At 40.4% G+C, this 21,510-nt stretch overlaps 1 protein-coding gene across 14 annotated transcripts; it reads left to right on the plus strand.

Moving 5' to 3' along the window:
• The first annotated feature begins 607 nt into the window (after positions 1-607).
• Positions 608-20,045, plus strand: Clk4 (CDC like kinase 4). 14 transcript variants are annotated; one of them, XM_059270472.1, is made up of 15 exons: positions 682-735; positions 1,369-1,471; positions 6,512-6,672; positions 7,530-7,596; positions 11,380-11,602; positions 12,662-12,752; positions 13,146-13,212; positions 15,002-15,118; positions 15,203-15,369; positions 15,532-15,626; positions 15,882-16,011; positions 17,021-17,103; positions 18,635-18,714; positions 19,395-19,485; positions 19,560-20,045. In XM_059270472.1, exons 3-15 carry the CDS (start codon positions 6,570-6,572, stop codon positions 19,698-19,700), a joined length of 1,455 nt encoding a protein of 484 aa, XP_059126455.1. In that variant the 5' UTR covers positions 682-735; positions 1,369-1,471; positions 6,512-6,569; the 3' UTR covers positions 19,701-20,045. The 14 variants fall into 14 exon arrangements, with proteins under 14 accessions (XP_059126453.1, XP_059126459.1, XP_059126455.1 ...); XM_059270482.1 differs by lacking the exons at positions 682-735; positions 1,369-1,471 and adding exons at positions 8,174-8,239; positions 10,012-10,070 and having other exon boundaries at positions 6,657-6,672; XM_059270470.1 differs by lacking the exon at positions 1,369-1,471 and having other exon boundaries at positions 608-735.
• The last annotated feature ends 1,465 nt before the right edge of the window (positions 20,046-21,510 follow it).

Below are 21,510 nucleotides of genomic sequence, written 5' to 3' on the forward strand. Positions count from 1 at the left end.
GACTGCAGAAGGCTGACCAAGTCCCTCTGGCAGGTGTTTCCAAAAGGCACATTCATCTGTGACTTGACCCTGGCTCTGGGACCCATTCAGTGATGGGTCAGACCTAATGGCTCACACCAGTAATCCCAGCAATTAGGGAGCTGCAACAGGAGGATTTCTGTGAGTTCCAGGCAGGCTTGAGCTAGATAAGTTCCAGGTCAGCTCTGGCTATACAGAGACTATAAAAAATGAAACGGGGTAGAAGAAGAAAAAGGAGGAGGAGGAGGAGGAGGAGGAGGAGGAGGAGGAGGAGGAGGAGAGGCAGATATAAGCAATTAAAGGAGTGGTCCAGGGCTCTTCCTGTATTCCCCGTGAACCGGCTGAATTCAGTTATTCCTGCGCACTCACTCCCACCTCACACAGGCACCGCCAAGCGCACTGGGAGTCACGCTGCTTCCCATGCTGATATGTTTGAATCTCGGTTACTACTGTGCTGTTTAGCTTTCTCCTCGGGAAGTATGAGGAATTCTGGGGGAAAGCAGGGCACTGTCATCTTGGGCAGTGTCAGATGCCTGGGAGATCTACTGTGACTCATGGTATGGTCTTTAATCATCTTTGCTGGATGTGAAAGGATTCATTGTTTCATCATGTGAGCTTTGGTGACATGTCATCTTGAAAAGCTGTTTTGTAAGACAGACGCTTTTGATCTTGCCAAAAGATGGACTCAGGACATTTTCCTCTAAATGACTAAGAAAAGTAAGTTGGTTTTTGTTTTGTTTTTTTCCTTTGTTGCATTAATTGAAGCAGTCAGTATGACAACGTAAACACAAGCTCGCTGGAGCTAGCAAGGCCGAGGGCTGAATAACATTTCCAGAAGTTAAATCTGTAACTAGAGCAAGGAACTATTAATCACCTCTTGGGGTCATCCAGATTACTAGAAAAGACTAACTATAAAGTGATTGGCAGAGAGGATTTAATTAATCTGGGTATGGTAGCTCATATGTATGATTCCGGCTCTTTGGGGAAGAAGAGGAGGACCAGAAGTTTAACCCTATAGGGTTAGGCAGTATTTATGGTGTTGGTGGATTCTCAGACAGCTTTGCTGTTTCCGTTTTGATCTCATGTAGCCCAGGATGACCTAGAACTCCTGATCCTCCTGCCCATAACTTCCAAATTCTGGGATTACAGGCCTGTGCCACAAAAGTCCAGTCCTCAGAAATTAAAATTATACACATACACACATATATCAAAAATGTATTATGTCTTCTGACCACAAATGTCCATTTTTCCAGTGACTGTAATAGAAAGGAATGAGACTGCCATGGTCTGGACAGGAAGAATGCCTGCAGGAGTCTTAGGAGAAACTTTCCCATTCCTTTTGTTTTGCAGGCTGAGGGGCGAATGCCTGGAAAGGGTAAACACCTCCTAAGCTGGTTTTCAGAGATATATTCAGATTAAACTTCTCCAAATCCAGTTCAGAGCGGAGCTCCAGGTGACTAACATACCCTGTCACTGAGCTGCCCTGGCATCAGCCTGGACCTGGCACAGAGCCTCTGAGGACTCTGTGCTCTGATGGCTCTGCCTGGGGCTGAGGTCCCGGGAAGGCTGAGCAGTGACTGGCAGGCGGAGTCCGATGGGTGTCCCACTCTAGGATGAAGGGGACGGGTCAGAGGTTGGCCCTGCCCAGGGCGGCCACTCCCAGAAAAACTCTTTTTTAAGAGGCTGACACGCGCTATAGACTCAGGGCGGTCCGCCAGGTTCACCTAGGAACAGAAAGAACCTCCACTTGACAGCCTGACAGGCCCTCGTTCCACAGGTGCGGTCCGCGCCGCGCAGCCGCGGTGCGGATGAGCGAGCCCCCGTCCCTGACGTCACAGACCCCGCCCCCTTGCGGGATCTGTGGGCGGGCACGAGGCTCCGCGACGCATGCGCGCTGGCTGGGCGTAGGTGGCGCTAGATCCACCTGAGGAGGTTGTGGGGTGACGGCGCGGACGCCATTTTGTCGGTGTTTGTCGCAGCGGCTGGAGAGAGAGGTGACGGCGGTTTGGCGACATTTCTCGGCCACAAGGCCTTTTGCTTTTGCGGAGGTGAGGCGGGCAGGGCCTCGCTGAGCTAGGTGTCTTGAGGAAAGAACGGGCTTTGGGCCTCGGCGCCCGGGGATGTCTTGGCAGGGCGCCGCTCAGCCGGCGGCGACAACCCCCGAGCTGCTGCGGTCTCGCCGCTCAAGTCGCCGCGGCCCCCGCGGGTCCCGGGTGCGCCCGACGGTGCTGGCCGGCAGCTCGGGGCTCGCTCCCCCGAGGTCAGGTCAGGGCCTCGGCCGGCCCTTGGGGGAGCCGGTGGGGAGACCTCAGCGGGGCCCAGCCCTGGCTCCGGTGTCGTCGGGAGTCGAGTCACCCGGACCTGTCCTCGCTCCTCCCGGCGGCCTCGGTAGTCTGCGGAGCTGGAGGGTGTTCCAGAGTCCCACGGTCGCCCTGTTGGTCTGCGCCAGAGGGCCTGGCCCGCTGCCCGGGGAGGTGGGGCAGCCACTGCGGCGATCCAGGTGGCCGGGGCTCACCTCCAGCTTGGAGGAACACGCTTGGGAAAGAAGGCTCGTCCTTGGTGGCAGGCGGGGCCTTTGTCCCCGTCCCCAAAGACCTGGGTCTCCCTGACAGCGCTGGAACTCGCGGGGATCCTCCTGCCTCTGCCTCCCGAAGGACGGGATTAAAGGCGGCCGCCGCCACGCCCAGCCTGTTTGGTTAATTGGTTTTTTTGTTTGTTTGGTTTTTTTTTTTAACCCACCCCTCCCGTATACCAACGTTGCAGAGAACGAACATTGCTTTTACGTTGTGACAGCCCTGTTGCTGAAGTAGGTCTGTCAGCCCTCCAAACCCCGTGGATCGGTAGTCACCTCGTTTTCTGTTAGAGCTGCGGCTGTTTGACCCAACTTTGAACAAGCACCCGAGGGCCTCCTGTTCCCCACTTAAAAAATGCAGCCCTTCGAGAGACTGGAGACTTATGTCTTGATGTTTTTAGTCCGTGTGTTTAGTGTGGAGTTGACAGATAACATACGGTTTTTAAAAGGATGGTGGCGAATCATATTTCTAATAGGTATACATATTGGTTCCATTGCATTATTTTATTGAAGGAAACCAAGAATTCTAGCATGTAGGTAGGGTTTTTTTTTTTTTTTTAAAGTATTAGAGATAGTGTAATATTTTGAGGTGGCTTTCCTTCCTGTGTATGAGAAGGAACTTCAATCATATATGAGCCTAAAAAGCTTGTACTTTGCCTTATAAGTAAATATTTGTTTGTTGGTTGGTTTGAGACAAGGCCTTACTCTGCAAACCAGGCTGACGTCGAACTCACTATCTAGAGCTCTGCCTGCCTCTGCCTCCCAGAGTGGCATGTGCCACCACACCTGACTAAGAAAATGATTTCTGAACTTTGCTGGATGTTTCTGAACTTTGGGGGATGTTTAGCGGGAGTGGTTGGGACTGGGACCAACTGCTGGATTTTAAGTAGTGAATCTAACTAGAGGAATACAGCTCTTGGTCTCTCCTGAGGAATTCCTTTTAATTTTAATGTTTGCATATTAGTATAATTTGAGAAATCTGTCTTGTAAGAGGTAAACTGGTTGTGGCGGTGTGAAATAGAAGCGGGGTTGGGCGGGGACGACACTGAAGCAAGCAGTAAGTCTTGTGAAACCCTGCATAAGGGACAGTCATAATGATGAGTCATCAGAAGCTGTGAATTTGCCTGCTGTTACTTAAGAGCCTGTAGCCTAGTGGTAGTGCTTAGTTTAACTTGAGATTCAGGATTCAGTTCCCAAAGAAATGGAGAAAAAAGGCTTAATCAGACCAAAACCTAAATGTAGTTAAAATACAATTTTGATGTAGAAGGAGTGGGTCAGCAGAATGCCAGTAGAAATAGAAAGATGAGTACTTCTCTGAAGAAAGTTTGAGTTTTGGCTTTTGTCTCAAGTAAATTATTATTATTTTTTTATTTTGCCATGTTGAAATAACTATATCAAAGGGAATGCTTGGCTTTCTTTTACTGAGACACCTAGCAACAATCTAGGGGTGATGTGGCTTAATCCATCCTTTCTCTTTTAACTGAGCTAAAAGAGAAGCCACATTATCAGAAAGATGTCTGATAGACACAGAACTAGAAGGAAGAGAATAGAATTTACTGAATATTTGGGCAGGGGATACAGGTCAGTGGTAGAGTCCTTGCCTAGCAATTGGGAACTCCCTCATCCCCCATTACATCCTCAGTAGTCAGGACAAAAAAAAAAAAGAGAGAGAATATTGATATCACACCCTATGGTGTGATGCACACCCTTTCTTAGGAGCACTTTGGAGGAAAGAACTGAAACTGCCTTCTTTCTAAGCCTGGGCTTTAATAGATAGATTTGTTGGCATGTTTTTCAGACATCTAGGCAAGCTGAAGGTGGTTAACTAAATTTGTGCCTTATTCAGCTCCTTTGGTAAGTTATGGTGTTCTTTCACACACACACACACACACACACACACACACACACACCATTTAAACTCTGCTTAGCAGAGTTCAGAATTAAAGATTTAACTGGAACTGCAGAGACTGGCTCAGAGGTTAAGAGTGTGTATACTGACCTGTAAAGGACCTTAGTTTGACTATAGGTTTAGGGAATCCTATACCCTCTTGTGGCTTCCATGGACAAATACACTAGTCATGTGCAGCTCTCCCCTCCCTTCCCCCCCCCCATTAAAAATAAAATTAATCTTTTAAAAAACTGCTCTGGAGAGCAGGATGGTTAAGTGAATAAAGGTGCATACCTTTGATCTCTGAGACCCACATGATGAACGGAGAAAACTAACTCTCGCAAGTTGTCCATTGACCTCGTTAACGCTGCCATACAACATTCACACACATGTAAAAAGGATAAATGTTAACTAGTGAGTCAGGCTGTACATAGGAAATTGTAGATGAAGTCTGGGCATTGTTACCATTATTATCTGATGTCACTGGTCAAGCCTCAGTTTGAGGATTGGTCTAATTCTGGCAGTTAGAGAAAGGAACTCTACAGAGTTTGAGGATAAAGACACCTCATTAATGAAAGGCTTTTAACCAGTCACTTCCTTGCTTCTCTTCTAATTATTTGTATTATACTTTGCCAGGCTGAAGGACATTTGTGATACTCTTGGGGTGAACTAGCCCTAATTATAGCATGGGTGCTGGTTTCTTTTTTTTTTTTTTTTTTTTTTTTTTAAGATTTATTTATTATGTGTACAGTACTCTGCCTGCATGTGTCCCTGCAGGCCAGAAGAGGGCACCAGATCTCTTTACATATGGTTGTGACCCACCCTGTGGTTGCTGGGAATTGAACTTGGGACCTCTGGAAGAGCAGTCAGTGCTCTTAACTGCTGAGCCATCTCTCCAGCCCATAGGTGCTGTTCTTATATTCAGATCTGTGTATTCATTTCAGTCTTGATTTTTAAAGTCCAAATTCAGAGGCTGGGATTGTAGCTCAGTTGGTAAGAGTGACCTAATTAAAACATCAGCATAAATAAAAGGTAACAAGAAATAATCAGTTTCTGCCTAAATGCTTTGTCTAAGTGTGAACTATTTTCTGTGTCAGGGGTGCATATGTACATTCTGGTTCATGTGTGGGCCAGAGGTCAACATGGGTATGTTTGTTCATGGCTTTCGAAATATTTTTGAGGCAGGGTATCTCATTGAACCTGGAGCTTGACAATTAAGCTAAACTGGCTAGCCAGCGAGTTTCAGGGATCTGTGTACCCCCCCCCCCAGGTCTGGAATTACAGTTCTGAGCTATGGTGTCTGGCTTTTAATAGGGATATGAGTGATATGAACTCAGGTCCTCATACTTGCACAGCATGCACATGACTGATTGAGTAATCTCCAGCCCTTGAGCAATTTTAATTTTAACTGACCCTTTTAAAAAAAAATTTAAAGCCGGGCGGTAGTGGCGCACGCCTTTAATCCCAGCACTCGGGAGGCAGAGACAGGCGGATCTCTGTGAGTTCGAGGCCAGCCTGGACTACCAAGTGAGTTCCAGGAAAGGCGCAAAGCTACACAGAGAAACCCTGTCTCGAAAAACCAAAAAAAAAAAAAAAAAATTTAAAGGATAGCCAGATGCATTGATGCATGCCTTTGATAACAGCACTTGGGTGTCAGGGGCAGGCAGATCTCTTTGAGTTTGGGGCCAGCCTGTTCTACAGAGTGAGTTCCAGGACAGCCAGGGCTACAGGGAGAAACCCTATCTCAAAAAAAAAAGCAAGAAAATTTAATGAATTTAATGAGTATTTCTGAAAGCAAACTAACTTGTGGATTTGTCCTTTTACTAAGTAGTGAAAGAAATGTATTAAAGGCTCAGCGTTGTCCATCATTTAGTATTAGATCAGTTCCATTCATTAGTCATTTAACATAGCAGTGGTATTGTGTTCTAAGCTTTGGGAAATGTAACTAAAAAGAGCCTGTGTGGCCCTATGTATAATTATACAATCATCTTTAGCTTTCCAGCTCATTCTTTACCCCTCCTCCTGGTTAACAGATGCGGCATTCCAAACGAACTCACTGCCCTGATTGGGATAACAGAGAAAGCTGGGGCCATGAGAGCTACAGTGGAAGTCACAAACGGAAGAGGAGATCTCACAGTAGTACACAAGAAAACAGGCATTGTAAACCACATCATCAGTTTAAAGACTCTGATTGGTAAATGACTTGTATTTTAAGTTCTAGCAGTTGTAACAGTTTATCATTTGCTTATATAGCTTTTATCAAATTTAGAATTCAGGCAACATGTTTATTTCAAAAAAACAGTTACAGAGTGAAATAATTGGCTAGCTTCTATAGTGCTTAGACTATAGCTGTGAATAAAATAGTTTCTCATATGTCTGACTGGGAATGGTGGGGGACAGTTGCTCAGCAAGTGAATGAAATAAGGCCTCTGGGGATGTAGTTCAATGCTAGAATACTTGGTGCCTACTATGCCTGATATTTAAAATCCTTAGAAACCCCTCCATCAGAAAAGGGGAGGGGAGGCAAAAGAATATATTCAGTAACATACAAAGTTGAATAATAATGATACCCAGTAGTGGTTTTAAGTTGTATAGGAAGGTGGTATGTATATTTGGGTATGCAAAAAGTGTTTCACAATTGAGATGTCATAGAGGGTGGTTAATCCAGGTGAGAAAGGCAGCATATGCTATTTGAGAACATTAAAGTGCTTTGGGGATTTTAGTCACTCATGTTCTACGGGTTATAGAAGAAAACTAATGGATATGTCTGTTGGAGATTTTTAGAAACTTGCTGTATTTTGAGAACTATTTCTTTCCACGGGCATTCTCTGCTCATTTAGGAGCCTCATTTAAAAAAAAAAAATTGGGGAAATCTTGTTTATTATAATTATGATATAAAATTTGGAAGCAATATGTTTATAAAGAATTAAAAGAATCTTAGTTCTAAATAATAAAGAAAGGCTAGGTGAGTATTTTCTTTCACTCTGCCTTCCATTAATTTCCCTTTCTCACTTGTTTTGTTGGTTCTATGTTTTCTCCTTGTTTGTACAGATGTTCGATGGGGGCTGGTTACCAGATTGCTTTCTAAATTAGCCAGCTGGGGTTACTTTAAAAAACAGTATGTAATTTTTTTTTTCCTTCTCCGTGCTAAACAGAGTTGTTCTGCCAAAGAGCTTGTTTGTAGTTCTTGTACAATAATCACACTTTATCAAACAGTTACGTAAGGGGTAAGGTTTATGGCAAGATTCAATGGCCAGATCTTATTAATGAACAGTACACAATACAAATTGTCTGTACCCCATTATTATAATATATAAAAGTACAAAATACTCTTTAAGGCTTATCCTCTTACAACTAATTATTCATAGTGCTAGTGTATATTATCTATGTGTAAAGATTGATTTGAGTGATTTGTGTTCATAATTAACTATAAAAACCAGGTCAGTCCAAATAGCCAGTAAGCCAGCACTGCCATCTTTGACATTGACACCAGACAAATTTGGTGGTGGTTATTCATCCTATTCCAAAATATTCATTAATTGTAAAAAAAAAAAAAAGAAAAAAACTTTTTGAAAGCTAAATATTGTAATAAAATTACTGGGAAATTGAAGCAGCAGCAAAGCATAAGAAAGGAGCAGGATGGAAACCATTGCCCATTACTTGACTGAATTACTTCTTACTGTCTGTTCCTAAAGGATCTTTGTGTGCAAATCTTTGCCTGTGAAAGTAGATTCTAAGAAGAGGCATTTTCAAGTTAAAGGGTATGAAGTCTCACAAGGTTCTTGTTGCATATTCTCATTCCTTTTTCTAGAAAGCTTGTAACATGCTCCTTCATGCTGTCTCTAGTTTTGTCTGTTTTAAATTGTTTTCTTAACCTGAATTTCTAAATTTCTAGTGAATTTGTTCAGTTTTATGAAGAATTTTTACATCAATTGTTTTATGTTAAAGTATGTTTCTTACTGATTTACAAGACTTTTACTGTGTATTAATTATTTTAGCCCTTTGTTACATGAATTATAAAGCCTTTTCCCCCTGATATATCTTTTGGCAGTAGCTTGTGAGTTGATCTCTTTTTTCAGGAGGCTTAGTTAATCTATTCTGCCTCAAATACCTGGAAGACTAACATAGCTGTAAATAATCTTTATATATTAAATCCAAAATCCTTCAGTGTCGCCCCATAACACAGAATACCGAGTTTTATACCTTTGATAAACTAGAAATCACCTAGGAGGTAAGACTAAGATTCAGACTCAGTGTGATCTGGGTCCTGATTTATAAACTACATTCAGTATTAGTGCTAGTACACTGTCCTTTCATAAACACGTTTAGTTTGGGGGCGGGGGGCTTCTAGTGACATATTCTCCTGGGTGAAAATTGGCTCTTGATGCAGTCATCTACTTGCTGTCTGCAGAATAAAATGTAGATGCACGCATTCTAAGCCTCTGGCTGGTGGTGCTCTCTATATAAGATGGCCCTATGCTGTTCTCCTGGAATTTCTTCTACTGTCCACTTTGTCCAAATCCTGGCCTTCCTTTAAGATGCCTATCTGCTTCCATCTTTGTCATGAATTCTTCCCTAATCATTTTAATCAAATTGAATTCCTTGCTTCCCTGAGTCTAAGCGATCATTTTCACCTTTTCAACATTTTTTTGCATTTGTCTATTTTGATTTTTCCTTTTCTTTTTCTTTTCTTTTTTTTTGTGAGTAATCTTAAATTGTTCATTTGTTGGCAGAGACTTTGCCTTATATGATTTTATTTTATCTCCCACAGGACCTGTGTGGAAATAAAAGCAAATGTCAGTGCACTCAACAGTTTGGGCTGTTTTGAAAAGCTACAATGAAATATTTACTAGGCAATCAGTGGATATTTTTTAAAAATCAAATCTATTCTTCTGTCTACCCTGTCCACAGCTTGTATAATTCTGTAGACTTTAATCTTAACCTTTGGTCTTTGGTGGTCATAAACTGGAAAGGTCCTTCTCATGCTAGTTCTACTTAACGATAGCACATCACCACCCCATTTTTTATCATTGGTAGATTGTTTTGGAGTGTCAGCAGGGCCGGTTTCACATAGTATCCCAGTTAAAGATTATCAGTCTAGTTTTTTAAGGTAGACTTTTGGATGTGGTAGAGGTGGGTGTAATACCTTATAAAATTAAATAGGATGCCCTTAGAAGTATGACATCTAGCTTGTTGTGATTCATCTAGGTCTCTGTTTAGACCAACTGACTCAGGCCCAGAGTTTTATCCTAATAGCCTGAGTTGTTTCTCCAGAGGTCAGGAAGAACTTGAGAATGATGCTAGGCAATAAGAAGGCCCAGCCTGAATTAGTGCCGGTCCTGTTGAGTAGTTGTCCTAGGGATGTTTCTCTCTAGTTCTGCTTAAACCAGCACTTGGGAAGAAAATGACACCATATTCTGGGGAGTGTAAAGGGGTTGGTGGGGTCAGCCTCAGCAACATCTGTCACTCCATTGCTTGTCAGGATTATTTAGCTGATTTGTCTGACTGGGCAGGTGTCCCCTCTCTCCCTCAGTGCTCCATGTGCATCCCTCTTGAAGCTTCGCACTCTGTTGAAGAGGACACTCATCCCAGGTAGAGGGGGGATGGGAAAATGGGCCAATTGAATCTGTCCTTTTCTTTCCATCAGATCAGGACACTTAACTGGGATCCATTGACTTCCTGAGGTCCATGACCTCCATGAAGTTCTTGCCAAGTTTTGTTTATGCATTTGTACATTTCTTGGGGAAAAGGGTCTACAACCTATCCCATCAGGTTCTCAAAGGGATCTGGAGAAGCACTGTGGCACTAGAAAATGCTGTTTTCTTTTCTGTGTCTTGGGTACTTTGCAAGCGTCACAGGAAATTAGAAATGCAAAGTCAAGCTGGAGAGATGGCTCAGCCGTTAAAAGGCTAGGCTCACAACAAAAAATATAAGAGATGCAAAGGCAAGTAGAATGGATGTCCACAGTCCTGGACCCTTTCTTGTTAGGAGGGTCAATTTTAGATGTGTTTGGCACACTAGGCAGGCCTCAGAAGTTCTGGTGTCTGATTCTCAAACGGGTAACAGAAAACTTAGAGATAGAAAAGAGAGGAGATAGAATAGGTGACGTTTAAGGCGGTAGTGACAGCTTGAAAATCTTAGTTTTTGCCACTAGTGTGCTCTGCAACAGTGGCATATCTTTTAGGGATCTTAATTGAGTCAGTAAATGAAAGGGCTGAAAGACATTTAAGGTTCCTCGCATCTGTGATACATATTACGGGATATCCAAAATGCACGTACATTAAAGGGGAAAGGAAACCTTTTGCCTTTCTCTAAATGTGTGGCTGTGACGGAGAGGGAAAGGAAGCTAGTTTCAGGTTCCTATGTTGTAAGATCAGTGCATTTCAGAACAGGTTTGTGGGCTTGGTCTTGACTTTTCAGAAGGTAAAGGAACATTTAATTATAAGTATATTGTAATTGAAGCTTTGTTCCTTGGTATGAATTGTTGACAGTAATTTTCTAATGTATGGGATTTTTTTTTGTTTGGGGTGGTTTTTGTTTTTTGTTTTGGTTTTTTGTTTTGTTTTGTTTTTTTGGAGATGGTTTCATGTGGCCCAGACTGGCTTCAAACTTGCAGTGTACCTCAGGATGACCTTGAATTCTTGATCCTCCTGCCCTCACCTTCCAAGTGCTGGGATTACAGGCATGCACCAACATGCCTGGCTGTAGAAATTATATATGAAAAATATGGACCTATTTGGTTAAAGTTATTAAGCTGAGATAAGTATAAATTTCATCTCATCGATTTGAATTTTCCTTTTATTGAGTTAGCCATTTAAGCCAAGAATTCTTGAGAATTTTGTTTGAACCACATTATTCCAGAATGAAGAGAATAATTTGAAATCCTTTAATGTGTTTGCAGTCACTATTTAGAAGCAAGGTGCTTGAATCAAAGAGATTATCGGGACCGGAGATACATTGATGAGTACAGAAATGAGTACTGCGAAGGATATGTTCCAAGACATTACCATAGAGACATTGAAAGCACTTACCGAATCCACTGCAGTAAATCCTCAATCCGAAGCAGGAGAAGCAGCCCTAAAAGGAAGCATAATAGACACTGTGCAAGTCATCAGTCACATTCGGTATGAGTGATTTGTTTTTATTTGAATGGATTCTTGTTTGTAAGGCTCTAAAAAAAACAGTGATTAAGTTTCTAAAAGTTTCTTTAATGCTATTTGGATATGCTGTAATTTATATTCCTATTACTTGAACCCTTAAAGGAAGTGAACACATTCTCATAACTTACACCTGGGTATTAGCTAGTCTTCACTTGCCCACACTTACTCATTCTGCAAACCAGATTATGAGTTTGTTGGTTTTAATAGTAAAAACATCTTATTTTGTGTCGTGCAGTATATTTAAAAAATGAGGCACCCATATTTTTCTTTGAATGTAAACATTTTTTTATTTTGAAAGAATCTGCTTTACTGATAATTGGAAACAACTGAGGCAGGTCACACTGTTGGGTGCTTAGCCATTGCTGACTATTGTGTAGTGTAGTGCCTAGATTTCCTAGTACAGCATTGTCTGCAGTTCATTTTGCTGAAGTTGTGAACCTGGGTGCTGAGTGGGAAATAAATTGAGAAAGCTAGACATCTTTATTCGTAAATTTTGAGATGCCATTTCCCTCCCCAAGTTTTTTTCTATAGAACTAGCATTTACTAGATTGCAGATTGAAATTAGCCTTTACTTCCCCCTCTTATTATGATGTCCATTTTTAAATGTTGCTAAAAGAGAAAAATTTCAACTAATCTTGACATTTTTCTGACTGACTAGACAACTCAACTCACAGCATATGGTTATAGCAGAAAATAGTAAATCTTGACATTGCATTCTTTAAACTTCAGACTTCAATTAAATCAGTATTTTAAAGAGACAATTGTGTTGTTTTTTTCTATTGCCACTTTAAGTATCTTATCTGAAAATCTGTTCCTTGCCATGTTTTTCTTCTGTAACATAAACTGTGCCCTGTGAATTTCTGGGGACTGAATTTGAAATTGCTCCTGCCAACTGTTCGTGGCCTGGTGCTTATCTGAATGCCTGAATATCTCCCCGCTGAATGAATTGCGTATTCTGCCCTGAATTCACTCTGATATATTGATTGGCTGGACGATCTTGGTGCTGCCCACTTGCCGTTCCAGAAGAGCCACCGAAGGAAAAGATCCAGGAGTATAGAGGATGATGAGGAGGGTCACCTGATCTGTCAAAGTGGAGACGTTCTAAGAGCAAGATGTATAGAATATTTTTCAACACTTTTTAAACTTTGCAGACAGAATAATCTTTTAAAGAATAGTTTGTCAGCGGGGGGCTAAAGACTCTTCATTGCTTTTTTGTTTTGTTTTTTGTGGGTTTGTTTGTTCTTTTGTATTTCTTCTTTTCTGTAGAATTTAAATATTTCTATTCTTAAAATTCCAAAATAATCAGTGGAGTTTGAGATTAGAACAAGACAGATAGCTCTATCTAATTGCTTTGTAGCAGCTGAAAATACAATAACTTGAGCGATGAAACCTTAGTTATACTTTGCTAGAGATCATTTGGAAATATGCCACACTTAAAGCATTCATTGTTTAACAACTGGATAATTGTACTCGGACACTTAGACCTCTCCTTCTCTCCTCACTTTAGATGAAATCGTGGACACTTTAGGTGAAGGGGCCTTTGGCAAAGTTGTAGAGTGCATTGACCATGGCATGTAAGTTTGTTTTTTCTTTTTTGAACGTTCTGATGAAATGTATTTTAAAGTAGTTGCTACAAGCTTTCCTGAGAGGTATTCAACCTTTTTTCTGGAACTCAATATCATTTATATGCCATAAGTATTAATTTTGTTGTGTGCGATGGCAATTTCTCTCAGATGAAGGTTACTCTATAATTAAAGGAGTGCTCAAGTTCTGTAGGGTTCAGTGGCTTTTAGATTGCAGAGTCAATAAAGTACACCCAAATTTGCATATTACAATGCACTTCCTAAACTACAGAGAAATTCTGTTAGAACCCATGAAGTCTGCATTCTTTGGTGGGATATACTGACCTACCTCATTGCACCATGTCCTTTCAGAACCTCCGTTCTGTCATTTCACCACTGTTTTTGTAAGTGTCTTAAAATAATTTAGTGAAGCTACACCTTTCTCAAATAACATCTGAATTTTTTTTATCAGAAATAGTTGGAAAGAGTATAATTTTTCAGCTTACTGTATATATCAGTAGTTGGGGGGTTTTATGGTTTTGTTTGTTTGTTTGTTTGCTTGCTTGCTTGCTTGCTTGCTTGCTTGGTTTGGTTTTTGATTTTTCAAGACAGTGTTTCTCTGTGTAGTATTGACTATCCTGGAACTCACTTTGTAGACCCAGCTGACTTCGAACTCATAGAGATCTGCCTGCCTCTGCCTCCCGAGTGCTGGGATTAAAAGCATACACCGCCACTGCCTAGCTAGTAGTTTTGAAAGTAAAGTTTATCTGTCTTTAAACATATTTGGTGACCCTTAGTATCATAGCCACTTGATCTATGATCAAACAAACTGCTTGAGTTCATACTTGGAAGTGTTTTATTGTTGGGCTTGGTGTGTGGCTTAGTGGTAATGCGCTTGGCTAACATGGGCAAGGTCCTACTTCCATCACTAGCCAAAAAAAGTTTTAGCCCTAAATTTCCTTTCATTCCATTGTCCATGATTTTCTTTAAATACTGTTTATACTCTTTAAGAATTAATCCTGGAAATGTCCCAACCCAAAGCCCAAAGCTGCTCTTGCTGTAGCTATTTGTCCGTAATTGCATGAATGAGTCTGCTTGGGGGGTGGGGTTCAATAACTTGTAGATAGTGTCTTTACTCAGCTGTTTGATTTCTCTCCCAATTAGACAGGCTCACAGCAATCTTTCAGGACTCGGTTCTGTATCATTGTATAAATTGCTATTTTATTATTTGAGTAGTTGGGGCTTCATCTTTTGTGAGGATGTCTTAATACTCATCTGCTTTTGTCATTAGAGTGAGGCATGTAAGAGTGAGTCCAATTGTTTAGTACTAGCACCTGTGCCTTATCTCTAGCACAAAGTAGATCCAGCCTAGCAAATGGACAAGTGCTTTGAATAGCAACATACTCTGATTCTTTGTGTGTGTGTGTGTGTGTTTTACTTTTAAATTTTTGTATAAAATACAAATGTAAATTTTTAAAAGCAAATGTTAAAACTCCTAAGTATTATATGAATGATTGCTTTGTTTTGAAAAGATGTTCTGGAACCTAGTATTAATGTGCTCTGAAAGATTTAGAACAATAATATGGGAAACTTGTAATTACAATTGTATTTTAGGAGGCTGAGGTAGGAGTATCACAAGTTCAGTGTCAGTCTGGGCTACATAATGAGTTTAAGCCCAGCCTAAGCTACATATAGTAAAATCTGGTCTCAAAAACAAAACAACAAAAGAATGTGCATTTCACAGATGTGTAGTTTTATCCCACCACTTGTATATTTAGCATCATCATCTTTTGTTTTTAAGGGATGGCTTACATGTAGCAGTGAAAATTGTAAAAAATGTAGGCCGTTACCGGGAGGCAGCTCGCTCTGAAATCCAAGTGTTGGAGCACTTGAACAGCACTGACCCCAACAGTGTCTTGTAAGTGTACATTGAACCACAAGCTGTCATACTGTGTGAGCTGTGCACTTCTGTGCACTCAATTATTATTTTGATCTCTTTTAGCCGATGTGTCCAGATGCTAGAATGGTTTGATCATCATGGTCATGTTTGTATTGTGTTTGAGCTGCTGGGACTTAGTACCTATGATTTTATTAAAGAAAATAGCTTTCTGCCATTTCAAATTGATCACATCAGGCAAATGGCTTATCAGATCTGCCAATCTATAAATTGTAAGTATTCGTGAATACACGGTATATTTTATTGTCTTTATTATCTAATCAGCATATGAACACTTGCAGGTTGCAGGTAAAGCTGAAATCGCTTTTGACCCCATATCCTAGCATTGGTTAAAAATCTCTGAGACTAATGATGGTTTTCTGTTTTCTTTGTAGTTTTACATCATAATAAATTGACTCATACAGATCTAAAACCTGAAAATATTTTATTTGTGAAGTCTGACTATGTAGTCAAATACAATTCTAAAATGGTAAGTTAAAGACTTGTTTTAATTTTGGGTGTTGTCTTTAAAATTAATTTAGCTTGGTGATCCTTGAATGAGGAATTTCACTTCTGAGCCTATTTATATCTGATGTTCATCCACAAATGGAGTAGAAATAGGATGTTTGTATCCCAGCTGGGGATCGAGAGGAGGGAGGATTCATTTGCAAGCTTTATGAGTAGTGAGTGCTATAGAATGTTTTATGTCTTTATTGAAATTCATCTTACTCAACTATGTCTCTAGAAACGAGATGAGCGCACATTGAAAAACACAGATATCAAAGTTGTTGACTTTGGAAGTGCAACATATGATGACGAGCACCATAGTACTTTGGTGTCCACACGGCACTACAGAGCTCCAGAGGTCATTTTGGGTTAGTAGATACCAGACTTCCTTACACTCTTAATTGTTGAAGGTCATGGTTAACTAAAATGATGCTAGCAGGATATAGAAATGAGTTTTGTATGTTTCTCCTGTGTGACAGTGTTTGTGAAAGGTATTGGTTATGTAGTCACCTATTTCCACTCTATCGCCAAAGTAAGGCTCTGGTACAGATGCCCCAAGTCTGACTTAGACATAATAGGTAAGGAGCAGAGGAAAGAGATTTAAGCAAGAGTTTCTGTGTTAGTCGTTATGGGAGAAAGCTGGAAGTGAAAGGGTAGAATTTGAAACTCAGGGTATATATTACACCTCAAAACTTAGAAGTCACTGAGGGATTGGAGGCTTGGAAACAGGACAGATGAGGTATTATTGTTGCTACAGATGTGAAGTTGGAGTCACTAGAAAAGGAATCTGGAGTCTGGTGATTAGAATACTAAGTGTGGGTGTGTGTGATGTTCCCCAGGGTGAAGGCAGATTAGAGAGGAAGGTGCAGTTGGATGTTACAGTTGAGGGTTGAGGGAAGGCAATTGCCTTAGATGTTAGCAGTCAGGTAGCATTGGGGAAAGGGTGAGAAAAGCAAGATGAAGTTCCATAGTATCAGAAGTGATTCATTGAGTAATGGGGTGAAGGGCTACAGTTAGTCACCTGAGGAAAAATATATTGAGATGTAGTGATTGAAAACTTTTATCAGAACCCAAATTCTAGTGTCTACAAATGTTACTGTATTGCTATATAAGTTTTCCAGTGGTGAACATTGTGGAATGAACAAAAGTGACTAAATCGGGGCCAGGTGTGGTAGTACCCACCTATAATTTGACCACTTGGTAAGACTGAGGAAAATACCAAGTTCCAGACCAGCCTGAGCTATGTTCACTAAAATTGTAAATCCTGAGGTTGCTGTTGTGGTCTCCCAGATAGACTGTAAAGAGCCTCCAAATGTGGGAAAGGGTCAGCAGTTTAAAGTTGTTCCATAGTAACATGCCTATGTTTGTTTTGGATAGCTTTAGGTTGGTCTCAGCCGTGTGATGTTTGGAGCATAGGCTGCATTCTTATTGAGTATTACCTTGGGTTCACAGTCTTTCAGGTATGTATCTAATACGTTTTATTTGATGGTCTTTAATGAATTCTATGTTAAACATGCTTTATATTTAACTTCCATACTGGAGATTTACCATAGATTATTATTGAAAGTAAAACATAAATATCATCCTTCTGAAACCACAGTTGATTGAATTCCTACTACTAGTGAGGTTGTAACTTGTTTTGAATATGTGTGACATCTTCAATGTGTAATTCATGCAGAGTGCATGTTACGTGTTCTGGTTTTTCTCTTTTTTTGTTTTATTGAACTTCTTCAAATTTATATTGGTGTTAGTGTGGCTAATTGTGATTCTGCTCTATCTATGCTAACCATGTTTCTAAATACATAAAATAAAAATAATAAAAACATAAAAATGTGGAACTGACTAGGCATGGTGATACCTGCTGATAGTCTATCACTCAGGAGGCTGAAACAGGAGGCCTCACCTACCCAGTGAAATTAAGGCCAGTCTTGGCTGCAGAAGGAATCTGTCTCACAAAACAAAAACAAATGTGGGAGTAAGAATATTTATTCCTGTCAGTAATAATGTTTTAAAGGCAATATGCTTGGGCCCTGTAGTTGATAACTGTAAAAACATTAAACACAGCACACAGTCTCTGCTCTCTAGAACAAAGACTGGTAAACTGGGCTATTGTAAAAGCCTCTGCTCTAGACTAGACACCATTTCACCTGTGTGGATAGCTCTGCTTCTCGGATGTAGCAACTCTGTGCCGTGTTAATTTTGAGTAAGATCTTTGACTTGGGTTTGTTGTCAACTTTGCTTATTTATGAGCTATGTGCCTTTGTCTTAATCTCTTTGAATTTTAAACAAAGCTCAGAATTGTGGTAAAAATTGTTGGAATGGCTATATTACCTGGGATAAGTGTCAATAAATGGTGTAGTTAAGTAATTCATGAAATGGAAATTGTTGGATTATTTTGTTAGACACTTTTCATGTTGATTACCATGTAGATCTTGCCAGTCTATGTTGGACTGTATTATGTTTGCACTAGGCAACCTAGCTCTTTCAGTATCGTTCATCTTTGAAGAATTTATAATGTTAATTGTGTAACTGGCTAATCTAGTCTTTTTGTTGTTATTAATTATATTTATTTATTTATTTGAAGGAGTGCACACGTGTGGAAGATAACTTACTTGTGGGGTTGGTTCTTTTACCATCGAGTCCAGGGATGATCTTGGCAGCAAGGGCTTTTTACCCATTAAGCCATCTCTCTGGCCTTAGTCTACTTCTTTTTAATTTTTGTTGTTGTTTTTTTTTTTTTTCAAGACAGGGTTTCTCTGTGTAGTCCTACCTATCCTAGAACTCACTCTGTAGCCCAGGCTGGCCTCGAACTCACAGAAATCCGCCTGCCTCTGCCTTCTGAGTGCTGGGATTAAAGGTGTGCACCACCACCGCCTGGCTTAGACTATCCTTTTATATCAGCACATATTTTACTTTTCTCTTTTATGTGTATCTAAGGAAGTGGAGAGCTAAATTCCCTTTTCCTGATTTTTTTTTTTTTTTTCTTTTCAGACTCATGATAGTAAGGAGCACCTGGCAATGATGGAGCGGATATTAGGACCCATCCCAGTACACATGATTCAAAAGACAAGGTTTGTCTAAGATGCATGCAATGGCCTTTGCTTAGACTATAGAAAGCGTAATGCCTGTTTTAAGGACTGCAGGTTTGGAAGGAAAAAGAAATTTTGTACAAGTGATAACTTTAGAGCTATAATCTTAGCATTTAAAAGTCATTTTCAAAAATAATTCAGTATTTTAACTTGTGCTTTTGTGGAGAAGGGGGCTTTATTTTAGTGCTCAGGTTACTTTTATGTAGATGTTTTTCTAAGTTGATGAAGGGAACAGTACATAGGAGAGCCTATTCTTACTGGAGTCTGTCAGTCTTGTTTGAATTTCCTGTTGTTGCTAGCCAGCTCTGCACCCTTGAACAGGGTAGTGTAGTGTTTTCTAGCTCACCAGGAAAGTCATTAAAAGATTTCCATCTCCATCCAGATCTGGTGATTCACAGCCAGGAGTCTTTATGTGTAAGTGAGCGTTTTCTCATTTGTGAACAGCTTTAGTTGAGATAACTAAAATTCCCCAGGGTAGATGAAAAAGGAAGATCCCACGTAAGGTGTCATGTGTAATTGTTGCCAATATTTTAAAAACTTATACACAGGTAAAAATTATATGTCTGTACATTTAGTGAGAGATCTATTATGTCTTGTCCCCACTAGGGGACAGATGTGGAATTTTGCTTATTTTATTAATTTCAACTTCTTTTCTCTTACAGGAAACGCAAGTATTTTCACCATAACCAACTAGATTGGGATGAGCATAGTTCAGCTGGGAGATATGTTAGGAGACGCTGCAAGCCATTAAAGGTAACAGGAAAAAAAGATTATGACTAAGTAACATTTCCACTCATGTCTTCATTTAACAAGACCATTTTCTCCAGGAATTTATGCTGTGTCACGATGAAGAGCATGAAAAGCTGTTTGACCTGGTTCGAAGAATGTTGGAGTATGACCCAGCGAAAAGGATTACCTTGGATGAAGCATTGCAGCACCCTTTCTTTGATTTATTAAAAAGGAAATGAATGGGAATCAGTGGTCTTCCTATATACTTCTCTAGAAGCAATTACTTAAGACTGTGTCAGTCAACTAAACATTCTAATATTTTTGTAAACATTAAATTATTTTGTACAGTTAAGTGTAAATACTGTATGTTTTGTATCAATAGTATAACTACCTTGTTAAGTATGGTGTTGATAATGAATGCAATATGAGTTAAAATGAATTTTCCCTTTTGATGTTAATTGCCATTTTTAAAGGCCTTTGGAATACCCTTTGTGTCCAGTAATTAATGTGATTGGTCTTGTCTTTTGTACATGAAGGTTGACTCTGCAGCGATTCTTTTTTTCTTGAGTAAAAGGAAATCTTGACCACTTTGTGTGATTGAGTATTCTTTATATACCTCTAATGTAGAACTTTTCTTGACAAAAGTGTTTTTTGTAATTGATTATTGAACGGGCATCGTTCTAGGTGGGCAGATTTTAAAAACCAAAACTCAGAAAAATTAGCATGCTAAAGTTTCATTAAATTTTGTTTTCTGTTCTTTGGGTGATGTCCACAGGCCCTCATGGAAAGACACCCAGTTAGTCCATGACAGAGTTTAATCAGGCCATACATAGATCATTTAAGACTTAAGTCTTAATTTTTCATTGCAGACCAATTTGAGCTGTACCTATCTATATTTCAAACCACAAATATGTGGAGCTTTCTTCTTCATGACAAGTAGTAAAGCCAGGTTGTACTATAGCTATCTAGAGGCAGTTTTCCTAGTACAGTAGGGCTAGGAACTTCACGGCTATAGCTACATGTCAGAGAGTTCCACATAAAGCATATCTAGGCTTCCGTTGTAGTCCACATGTCAGCATGCACCACCTTCAGAACATTTCTAAAGTCACTGTTTAAAGTTAGTCCTGAAACTGGCATTGCTACACAATGTTCCCATTTTTTTATTTTCCATCCCACTCTTCAGTCTGCTTCCTGTGCTTTCCCTAAGCCTGTCTTTCCCCAGCATGGGCTCCTGGGTCCCATCCTCAAAAACTTCTCATAGGCTGATCGTGATGTAAAAGGAAAGAAAGATGATCACATTTCTAAAAAGTTAATGGTTGCTTTTGGGGACTGGAGAGATGGCTCAGCAGTTGAGATCATGTACTGTTCTTAAAGAGGACCAGAGTTAGATTACCGGCCCTATGTTAAGCAAACATAACTCCAGCTCTAGGAAATCCAAGAGCTGCTGTCTTCTGACACCTAGGCAGCTGCACTAATGTGTACATAACCACACATAATTAAAACAATGTCTCTAAGTCCATTTCCTTTGAAAGTTAACAATCTTCACAGGGTGTTTTGTGGTATTGTATTCCCCCAAATATTGTGCGTGCTAATAAACTTATCTGGGATCAGAGACAGAACAGCCACAATATTAAACATAGAAGTTAGGCAGTGGTAGCACACGTCTTTAATCCTAGCATTCCAGAGGCAGAAATCCATGTGTTCAAGGATACAGCTAAGCATGGTGACTCACGCCTTTAATCCCAGAAAGCAAGCCTTTAATCCCAGGGAGTGATGTAGAAAGCAGAAAGGTATATAAGGCGTGAGGACCAGAAACTAAAGGCATTTGGCTGGTTAAGCATTCAGGCTTTTGAGCAGCAATTCAGCTGAGACCCATTTTGGATGAGGACTGGATGAGGACTCAGAGGCCTCCAGTCTGAGAAGACAAGACCAGCTGAGGATCCGGCGAGGTGAGATAGCTGTGGCTTGTTCTGTCTCTCTGATCTACCAGCGTTGACCCCAGTAACTGGCCTCAGGTTTGATTTTATTAATAAGAACTCTTTAAGATTC

Source organism: Peromyscus eremicus, chromosome 8a, assembly GCF_949786415.1.
Source record: "Peromyscus eremicus chromosome 8a, PerEre_H2_v1, whole genome shotgun sequence".
Lineage (NCBI taxonomy): Eukaryota > Metazoa > Chordata > Mammalia > Rodentia > Cricetidae > Peromyscus > Peromyscus eremicus.